Raw genomic sequence first — 11,001 nt, forward strand, 5'->3', positions numbered from 1 at the left:
ACCCACACCAGCTCAGCGCCTCTTACCATGGGCAACTTCAGAGTGGAATAAGGTCCATCCCCTCTCAAAGAGATTAGTTCCAGAGCCCATACCGTGCATCGAGGTGAGCCCAACTATATCTAGTCGGTACCTCTTAACCTCACGCACAACCTCAGCCTCCTTCCCCACCAGAGAGGTCACGTTTCATGTCCCAAAAGCCGGCTTTGGTAAGCCACGGTCAGAGCACCAAGGTCCTCGCCTTCGGCCACTGCCCATGGATTCATGCACCCATATGGCCCATCCTGCAGGTGGTGGGCCCACAGGAAGGCAAACCCATGTTGCTCATTCGGGCTGAGCCCGACCGGGCCCCATGGCCAGAGACCCAGTCACTAAGCGCTCACTGGTGAGCCCCTCCCCCAGGCCTGGCTCCAGGGTGGGGCCCCGGTAGCCCACATCCAGGCAAGGGTCACTGAGTTCCTTGTTGTTTCATGTCTATAAGAGTTTTTGGAATTGCTCTTTGTCTGGCCTGTCACCTAGAACCAATCTGTCTTGGGAGACCCTACCAGGGGCAATTAAAATTGTCCCAGACAGCAAAGCTCCTAGGATCATTCAGGTGCACAAACTCCTTCACCACGATAAGGTGGTGATTCAAGGAGGAGCAGAGCCATTTTAACCATCGTAAATCGAAAAACTCGCAACACATTAAGTATAATATTTGATACATCGCCCAGTCCTAATCGAAACACCCCAATACTTCAAACCAGTACATGCAACAGTTTGCTGTGTTCTTTTTAAAAGAAATGGGTTTCTAAAGTCGTCATGTAATGTCTAAGTACTAACTCTTTATCTACTCTGTATTGGTACTCAATATTGGCAATTTCCCATACTGAAGTACTTGTACTTGAACTTGAAAATAAATTGTATCGGGACACCCTTAATTATAGCAAACACCATAAAAAGTATAGCATCATCAACATCATCAAAGGTGGTTTTGTCCTTTCTTCAAGTGTTCTTCACAGAGCACAGTGGGCGGAACCCACTGCTGGACCAGCTGCCAAGCTACCAGTCCCTCCTCTATCGCAGAAGATCGTCAGCAGGCTCCACCAAACATAAAACTAGTACTAGAACGAAGCTCAGCCACTCTGACAGCGAGAAATGGACCGAGCCAACTGTCAGTCGGAGTGAGGAGAAACAGAAGACTCAGATGGAGCAGCGGCTCGTCAAGGAACTACCCATGCCCATGGCTGAGAAACGTAGAGAACTGTGGGCAAACTTTTCCATCTTTTATGCACATTAAATGTCTAAATGTTGTCACAAATGTAATGTTACTTCCACTTATCTACTAAGTACTGTGTTGTGTTTAATAGGGCTAAACGTTTGAAAAAGAGTGAAGATTTGAGCAGCTGGAGACAGTGGAGGCAAAGCAGTCGTGTATATGTGAGGTGGCTGAAAGAAGCTGCTGAAGTGACGCTAAGCTCTCTGCAGCTGTGGAGGGGGGACATCCACCAGATAGAGGGTGAGGGAACCCCCTGAAGTCTTTCCAGTAAAGAAATTCAGAAAGTATCTGTTGTGTTTTGGCTCTTTTAGCCCTAACCTCTTCCCCGTTGTCTCGTTGTTTGTTCACAGGAATGTTTGGTACTGGGATCCTGTCGTATTTCTCTTTTTTGCGCTTCCTGGTGATGCTCAACCTATTTATTTTTCTGCTCATGTTCAGTTTTGTCATGCTCCCCATCATCATTGTGCCCCACACTTCAGCAAATATCACCTTTAACCTGAACAACGGTGAGTCTAACTGTTTCACTCCGAAGCAGAGACTAAATACGTAACAAATTTAAGCGTATCTGTTTGTTTAGGTGTCAACTGCAACGTGTATCCAAGCAGCGCTCGTCGGGGTCTTGTCAACTTTCATGAGCATATTACAGACCTGCTTTCTGGTGAAGTAAGTTCATGTCCAGCTCTTGACTCTTAGGATCCCTCGATACAAGTCTGGGTTTACGTTTTATGTTTAATCTGCAGGGTTTTATGGAACAAACCTACCTTTTCTATGGTTTCTACAATGTGGAGAAAATCCACTTTTCACACTGCATATATAATTTGGCACTGGCGTACTTGCTGACAACCATAGTCTACCTCTTATTCAGTCTTATCTGGATAGTTAAAAGGTACATAAAAGGCTAACTCATTATAAATTTGACATGCTTAAATTGTAGTGGGTTTAATCGTATTATCTTTTTCGAGATCGGCGACAGGATTTAAACGTAGCCTGATCCAGGATGAGGATCGCTTTCAGAGTTTTTGCAACAAAGTTTTTGCTGGTTGGGATTTCTGCATCACCGACAAGACCACGGAAATGCTGAAGAAAAGCAGTCTGCTGTACGAGCTCAAGGTTAGTTTGGTATTCTTTCATAAGGGCTGGGCCACTCATTTATCATTAGTCCAACAATAAATAAATAAATAAATGTAATTCGTTTGTCGCGGACTCGCTCTGTCGTGGTTTTTCAAAGTAAGATTGGACATGACACACAATTCGCTGATTGATGGATGAGCCGCACCATCGGCATGGAATTTTTATTTAAATTATTTAAAATGATTTAGCACCTGCTGCACCTGTGTGCAGTTCTCCTGCAGCGTGTCGTATCTCCGCTCTGCAGCGAAGTGGGCGTGGCCGAGAGCGCTGGCAGGCGGCAGAGAGCAGCGGAGGCAGAGAGCTGAGATCATGACATGACAGCTGTGCTCTTTTAGTGCGCTTTGAGTTTAGAAAATTGTTAAGAACCTTTCAAGAGTGTGGGAAGGGTATATACTAAAATTATTACTTACTACTATAGTAAATACTAAAATAAACTACTACTACTTGTGTACATAATTTTGTTCCATCTCATGTACCATATGAGATGGTAATGACAATAAAGCTTACTTGAACTTGGACCACTGTATCTCTACTTTGCGGTTTTTCACTTATCGTGGGGGTGCAGGGTCCCAAACCCCCATGGTAAACAGACTACTGTACCAACTGCCTTTGCCAATAACAAATCAACAATTTTGATTAAATGGTGTTTTGTTAATGGCAGATTTGTGCATCTATTATTAAAATATCATGAACCAAACTTACATAAAGATATATTGAATGTGCATTTGGTGTCAACCTGACTTAAAATGGCTGCCACAACCAACAGATTGTAATAAAGAACACAAACAAACACAAAAAATGCTATAATTCAGTAAATTTTATTGATACTGAGCTGAAATTTGGTGTGGTAGTAGCCAAGCCTGATCCCTAAATGATACTCTGAGCTCTATTAGCTTGCACATCTTTGTGTAAAATTCACTAACTCTGTCAGCGAAATGTCACGTTTTCTATAAAATGTCTAGTAAATTATCATTGGATGCATCTCCATAACTGATTAACTGTTGAAGCCCACCCAGTTTAGGCTGGCAAAAACATTATTTTGTGAATGTTTATGAAGCATTCACACTGTTGTGATCCATTTTTCTTCTGTACGTTTTTTGGCATCTTTCTCATTCCACATTTTTTGTGCTATTTCAACAAATCATTAAACATTCAGCTCGTTCAGGAGAATCCTGCTATGACTTTTGGTATTGGTGCAACTTTAGCTTTTTAAAATATTTAGCCTTTTCTGATATTTTTATTTCTTGTAGAATGTGAACTGAGTTCATTTTACATCTTTAGATCCGTTTACAATCTTTTACTGCTCCTTTCACCTTTTGTTCTGGTTCAGCTTCTTTCAGCTTTCTTGTGCAAATTTAAACTATTTTTCAACTACTTTCAGCTGATTTCAGATGTTTTTTCAGCTGTTTTGTGCTTCTTTCAGATTATTTCTGCTAACTAGAAGATTGTTGTGCTTCTTCTAACTTCTTTCTGCCGGTTTTAGCTTGTTATGCTCCTTTCAGCTTATTTCTGCAAGTTTCAGCTTTTTCTGCTATTTCAGCTACTATTTAGATGTTTTTTATGCTAATTTTACCTTTTTTTTTTTTGGCTAATTCCACATTTTTTGCACTCATATTCAACTTATCTCAGCCTAATTCATCAAAAGTGTGCTCTCCGCTTCCTTCTGGTAATCTAAGCTTCATTTGGAAAATTTTAGCTACATTTCAGCTGTTGTTTTGTTGTTGCCAATTTCAGCTTTTTTCAAACAGTATTCACTTTGTATTGCTCATTTCTGCTAATTTAAGCTTGTTCTACCTTTTCAGCTACTTTTTTAGTGTTTTAGATTTTTCAGCTAATTTCAGCAGTTTTCAGTTAATTCAAGTTATTTTTGGCAATTTATGCTACTTTCAGCCTAATTAAGCTCTTTCTTCTAATTTCAGCTCCTTTCCATTTTTTTCTGCTATTTTCAGCTTTTTCTGCTATTTCATCTACTTTTTTAGCTGTTTTGTGCTAGATTTAGCATTTTCAACTAATATCCACCTTTTTAGTTAATTTCAGCTCCTTCCACTTCTGGTAGTTTAAGCTTCTTTCAGCCTTTTCAGCTACTTTTCATGTTTTTTTTGCTAATTTTTCGGCTCATTTTTGCTTATTTAAATCTAATTTAGCAAATATGTGTTCTTTCCGCTTTCTTCTGCAAACTTAGGCTTGTTCTTCTATTTCAGCTACATTTCAGCATGCTTTTAGCTAATTTCAGCTGTTTTTCAGCAAGTTTTTCAGCAATAAGTATTCACACTGCATTTTCACAGGAAATGCAATTTCTCCAATTGCTCTTTGGTGTTGGGTGATTATGTACTTTCCAAGCAAGGAGAAAGAGGAAAGTAATTTACTTCAAGATATAGAGTATATACACTTCTAACTATAATTTTGATGTTTCATCGCTGATTATTGAGTAGATTCAGATTTAGACCAAGTTTGTGCCTAATCACATTCCACAACTAAAATGTCAGTCAAATTTGTTTCTTTACCATATCTCAGGGTGTTGAGAGTTTAAAAATGATCATCCGACCTCATTTTAAAGTTGTACGTCTCATCTTTCCTCAGACAGATTTGGAAGAGGAGAGGATCAAACTGAAAATGGCACGTCGTACCAAAACACAGAAGTTACGGATTTACCTAATCCGGTTCGTCCTCAACCTTTTCGTCATTAGCGTGCTGGCTGCTTGCTTCTACAGCATTTATAAAGCCACCATGTTTTCCCAGCAGGCAGACCCCAAGAATAGAAAGGTAACTAAGAAAATGTCACTAGCAATTTATAGTTTTATATTTTCTGTCTTATTTTATTAGTGCATTGTATATCCATTTTTCTTTTAACTTGTCAAGGGACTGCAGATGCGAATTAGCTTTTGCTATAATCTGGTACAGCGCATCAGATGGTGACATTTATGTTTGAGTTGGACATTGTCCCTTTTTAAATAAAGTTCATTCATTCACGTGAACGCTGAATGATTTTGCTGAAATGCACGTAACTAAAAACTGAAAGTAGCACAAGACAAAAATAGAGCTAGTATTTTGAAGCAGGTTTTTTTTTTTAAAGAATTGTAAAGGTGGCCTTGAGGTACACTGTAGGAAGTGCTCTGTGTATGGGATTGGAGTCCGTTGCTATGGGCCATTCAGTATCTATACAAGCAGAACAGAAGGTAAGTAGGAACCCTTCAGGGTGGGAGATGGATTCTGCCATGGCTGCCCGTTGTCACAGATTCTATTCCAACTATCTCTCACTGGAGGAGTTCACAGCCAAGTGAGAAGCAGCTGGGATGAAGCTCAGCACCTCCAAATCTGAGGCCATGGTCCATAGTGGGAAAAGGGTGGATGCCCCCCTCCGGGTTGGGAATGAGGTTCTGCCTCAGTGGAGGAGTTTTGTTCACAAGCCAGGGAAGAATGGAGAAGGAGATTGAAAGATGGATCGCTGTAGCTTCTGCAGTATTGCGGACTCTGTGCCAGTCTGTTGTGGTGAAGAGGGAGCTGAGCTATAAGGGGAAGCTCTCCGATTACTGGTTGGTCAACCTTCCTACTCTCAGCTGTGGTCAAAAGCTTTGGGTAGTGACCGAAACAATGAGAGTTCAGATACAAGAGGCTGAAATGAGTTTTCTCTGCTGGGTAGCTGGACTCCCTCTGAGACATAGGGTGAGAAGTTCATTTATCTAGAGACTGAGTAGAGCAGCTGCTGTTCCACATTGAGAGGAGCCAGTTCATGTGGTTTTGGGCATCTGGGAAGAATGCCCCCTGGTTGTCTCACTAGAGAGGTTCTTGGAGTATGTTTGATGGAACGTCCTGGAGTTCTCCCAAAAGAGAGGTGGAGAAAGATGTTGGGGCCTTCCTGCCTAAGCTGCTGTCCTCAAGACCCAATTCCAGAACAAGCAGAAGAGAGTGGGTGTGTGGATGAATGGATGGATGGAAAAGGAAAATATGTCAATAGGGTTGTAGGTCCCTAAACTTTCTCTTGTCTGGCCAATAACTTCTGATCCACTCAAGACAGTTGAGTGAAACTTGATACACCTATGCATCATCATTAGACAACGTGTCTTGTATACTTTTCATCACCCCTGCCTCAAGGTCACAAACCAAGGTCAAATGTTAATCAAGGTGTATGCTTGTTTGGACCATTGCTATTGCTGTTGTATAATAGTTTTGTTGATGGGCGTATAATGTGCTGTATACACACTTGTTATCGTTTGTTTGATTTATTAACTGCTTTTCCTCACTTAGCTGTACGACTTCGTGTCTTCTACTTCTAAGAATGCCACACCTAAATGTTCCTTGTTTTTGAATCCTCAGACCTTGATTTACGTATGTCTTCTGCTTGCAGGTGAATTTCATTATGGATCTAATCAATGAGTATCTGCCCTCTATTGTTATGACCTTAGCCAACTTCATCACCCCCCTTCTCTTCTCTGTGATCATTACCTACGAAGACTACTCACCTGCCTTTGAGATCCGCTTCACCCTCATGCGGTACAGTGAATTTCCAAATATTAAAGTCATACCTTCCCTGCAGTTAGCTTGAAAAGTTGCTGTAATTCTTTGTTCTCGTTCTTTTTAGATGCGTCTTCATGCGGTTGACCAGTATCGCAGTTTTGCTTCTTTCTCTCTGGTATCAGATCAGTGATTGTAAAGGGCTCACTTGTGAATGTGGCTACAACCACAAACTTTACTCTGTAAGTTTACTCCTGTTATGTATTGCTTCCAATGCTTTGCTATGGCAATATCTATTGTTGTTCTCCTCTAAATAAGTTTTAATAAATGTAATGCCTTCTATCAACTTCATTGCTAAGCAAACAGAAGAGTGCAGCAACATAAATTATTTATCAAATATATATGCTATTGTTGTTTCAAGCAACCGTTGCAACGTACAGTAGATCGTCAAAAACTCTTAGGATTGCATGAGCTCTAAAATACCCCATGAAAGAGTGGATGGAAATTAATGAAATCACTGGATGCGCCTCTATGACTAATCAATATTTTGGGTCAACCTGGTTCAAAATGGCTGCTTCAGAATCCTTGGCAAAACCACTACAGCTCTGTCATTTTTAGAGTTGATCTATAATTTGGTGCTGTAGTTGTTAAGAGAAGTTAAAGTCAGAATTAGAATAAGCTTTATTATCATTGTACCAAAATGCAGTGAGATTATGTTTGTACAGTCGTCCGAAAGATTGGTGGAGTGCACGTTGATGCTGCTCCTAAGAGCACGGACCCTTATTCTTTTTGATAGAAAAGGGGAAAAGGCCATGAGGAGAGGATAGTGGTATAACCAAAAAGATCTCTTCACACCTTGTCCTTATCAGGACACGATTTAAGACATCAAAAAACTCTACCAGCAAGTACATTTATAGACACATTGCATGTGCATTTGACAACAACACCATGAGATTTGTCCATGAAGCACTTCCAGATAGTCCATAGTCCTCTTAAGATGTTGGTGTCAGCCAGTACAGCTCTGATAAGCATTCACAGAAGTTCAGGGGGTGAGGGGGGTTGCGATAGACTGTTTTCTTGGTTTACACATATCTCAGGAGAAATTTGATAAGCCGGCCTGCTTCGAGGACAAACAGAGTCCGATTCAGATAAGCCACAATTGTTGATTTTCTTCAGGAAAACTGTTATTTCTCGTCAACCTTGAGTTCTGCTGGTACTTTCAATCCAAAATGGCCAGATTTGTGGGGATTCCACTGGTCCGTGCTTATTAGCTCCCTCCAAGTTGTCCCCATCATGCTGGCGAGTCCCAAATCCGCAAGTGGCCTACGATTCTCACAAATCGCTTCCATCTTATGGTTTAGCTCGTAAATCAGCTGATTTTGAGTGCTCGAAGCATGAACCAAACCTTCATACAGGGTCGGCAGCTTTGCCATGGCCAAAATTGCTGCTGCCGTCGTCTTTAATAGCCGATAGCGTAGGTATCCACCGGTGCCAAAGAGCAGCAGCTATCATGATTCCAATATCTTCGGCGTCCTCCTGAGACAAAACGGAAAGGCACAGATGTATACGTTAAGAGGTTCCATGTATAAATAGAATAAATTAATTAAATTTAGGGTGTATGTAAATGTAAAGATTGTAGCTGGAGTTCTAGCAATATATGAAAATGGCATCTGTACAACAGTTGTTTTTTAGTGCGTAGTTGTTTTTTAAAACTTATTTCTTGCATCTTTGTTTCTCTCCGCAGTGCTGGGAGAGTCGAGTGGGCCAGGAAATGTACAAACTCACCATCTTTGACTTCATCATTATTGCTGCAGTCACCATCTTTGTGGAGTTTCCTCGAAAGTAAGAATCGCTCTCCTAAAATCGAGGAAATAAAAGTTTTATCCCAAGGAGGCAGTCAAGCTCTCCATATAGCAAGTTATAATTATGAAGGATTTGAACAAGATAATTAGTTACACAATTCACCAAAACCTTTTTCCCTCCTTTTCTGTCCTTTTAAATTTATTTAGCTATCTGTCTAACTTGTATTCTAATTAATGATTTTACATTTGATTGTGTTTTTAAGGTTTACCTAAGTTTTTTTTTTTCTTTTCTGTAAAATGAATTCCTCTACCGTCATGTTTGCAATCACTTTCTAACAGCTGCAATGCCCTGTCTTCCGCAGGCTCCTTGTAAAATACTGTAAATGTGGTTTGACCAAGTTGTGGGGCGAGCAGGAGTTTTCGATTCCTCAAAACGTGCTGGGAATAGTTTACGGTCAAACCATCTGCTGGATCGGCACGTTCTACTGTCCCCTTCTGCCTGCCATCTGCACCATCAAATACTTCTTCATCTTCTACATCAAAAAGGTCTTGATTTATTTATTTTTTTTAGAGTTGGACCAATATGGAAATTTTTGGCTATCACCGATACTAATCTTGGGAAGGATAGTTAATGCTGCTAACCGATATTTTTGCTGAAAATATTTGAGCTTTGTCCACCCCCCAAGGATATAATAAAATGCTTCTTTTAAACCCGTTTTAACACTTGAAGTCTTAAAACAGTCTTCCTAACGTACGATCACATTTTCTATCTTCTACTATTCACCATAAAGTTATCAAGTGTTACATAAATATAAATTAAACAAAGAAACACCCTTCACTGATCATTGTTTGAACAGTCAGTCACCTATGGTGAATGTCTAATTAGTATTGACCGCAGCAGCGTTTATTTCCTTGTAGAGAAATAAAGAGGGGCGGCACAGTTGGTAGAGCTGTTGCCTCTCAGTGAGAAGGTCGCCGGTTCAAATACCGCCCGGGGACCTTTCTGGGTGGAGTTTGCATGTTCTCTCCGTGCATGCGTGGGTTTTCTCCAGGTACTCCGGTTTTCTCCCGCAGACCAAAAACGTGCATGTTAGGCTGATTGGTAACTCTAAATTGTCCCTAGGTGTGAGTGAGAGAGTGAAATGTTGTTTGTCTCCGTGTGTCCCTGTGATGGACTGGAGACCTGTCCAGGGTGTCCCCTGCCTCTCACACAGTAGCTGGACATGGGCACCAGTGACTCCCGTGACCCAAAAAAGGAAGAAGTGGGTAAAAAGATAATGGATGGATGGATGAATGGAGAAGTAAATATTTCAGACAAACAAAGCATTTCACTGAAGACGACAAAGGTAATGTTACTAACACCAATATATTTTACCTCTATGTTAGATTTATTGTTCTGGCTAAAGTTTTACAAGACAATAACCTATGCTAGGTTATCTAAACGCTAGCTTGCTAACTTGAGAGTTGTGTCGCTAATGACAAACGGGTTGGAGGATCGAAGAGAATTTATTGTTGATTTATTTTATTTTACATAGCAGTTAAAATAAACTTGCCATGCTCTGTTCAGCAAAATATACTACACAATTGTTCTCTGCTTCAGCTGTGCTGAAAGTGAAAGTTAAATTGAATGGCCATCACTTGAAAGTAGTCCGCATGCGCCCTCTGCTGGATGCATTGTACAATTTAACAAGTAAGCTTGTTCCCAGTGTTTATATCTGCACAATTATCAACAATACCAATATGTCTCCAAACACCTATATCGGCCTTAAATATCGGCCCTGCTGATATATCGGTCAGGCTCTATTAAAACAGACATTTAGAAAGGATGTTAGAAAAATCTTTTTTTTTTTGTCTTTGCTCCTTTTTTGTTAGGTAACATTGATTCACAACTGTCGCCCAGCGACACGTCCATTCCGAGCATCCAGCTCCTCTTTCTTCTTCCTTGGTGTGTTGCTGATCGGCTTGAGTCTCGCCTGTCTGCCGGTCGCCATCAGTGTAGCACAGTGAGTCCTCTCCTTCTGATTTCACTGTAGGTTGTCAGGATTCTACTGCACACTTTAAACATTAGTAAATCACTTCACAGTTAGTAGCCACATCCAGCTGTTTTGACCTTTTTTGAGGGGCTTCATTTTAACAATGCAAATATTCCCAAAATGTAATCTGAAATTATTATGGATTTTACTTGTGTAAAAGTAACTACAGAATGCTTATCACTTTGCAGAAATTTGCTCAAGAAGTTGAAACTGACATGTTAAACTAAATGAAGTAGAACACAAGCTATGTTGCAAAACGCTAGCTAAAATCTGCAAAACACTGCAAAACACTAGCTAAAATGTGCACAACACTGCAAAACACTAGTTA

At 40.5% G+C, this 11,001-nt stretch overlaps 1 protein-coding gene across 1 annotated transcript in view; it reads left to right on the forward strand.

The window, feature by feature from the left end:
- Positions 1 to 1,123: 1,123 nt before the first annotated feature.
- nomo (nodal modulator) overlaps positions 1,124 to 11,001 on the forward strand; it is a 48,956-nt gene continuing 39,078 nt past the window's right edge. The window contains 12 exon segments of the mRNA XM_037689697.1: positions 1,124 to 1,242; positions 1,347 to 1,495; positions 1,606 to 1,761; positions 1,833 to 1,918; positions 1,996 to 2,141; positions 2,218 to 2,365; positions 4,967 to 5,149; positions 6,732 to 6,877; positions 6,966 to 7,080; positions 8,583 to 8,680; positions 9,003 to 9,186; positions 10,513 to 10,643. Of these exon segments, the coding sequence (XP_037545625.1) occupies positions 1,184 to 1,242; positions 1,347 to 1,495; positions 1,606 to 1,761; positions 1,833 to 1,918; positions 1,996 to 2,141; positions 2,218 to 2,365; positions 4,967 to 5,149; positions 6,732 to 6,877; positions 6,966 to 7,080; positions 8,583 to 8,680; positions 9,003 to 9,186; positions 10,513 to 10,643 (1,601 nt within the window). The 5' untranslated portion in view covers positions 1,124 to 1,183.

The sequence above is a fragment of the Nematolebias whitei genome, chromosome 16 (assembly GCF_014905685.2).
Source record: "Nematolebias whitei isolate Nwh7 chromosome 16, NemWhi1, whole genome shotgun sequence".
NCBI classification, from domain to species: Eukaryota; Metazoa; Chordata; class Actinopteri; order Cyprinodontiformes; family Rivulidae; genus Nematolebias; species Nematolebias whitei.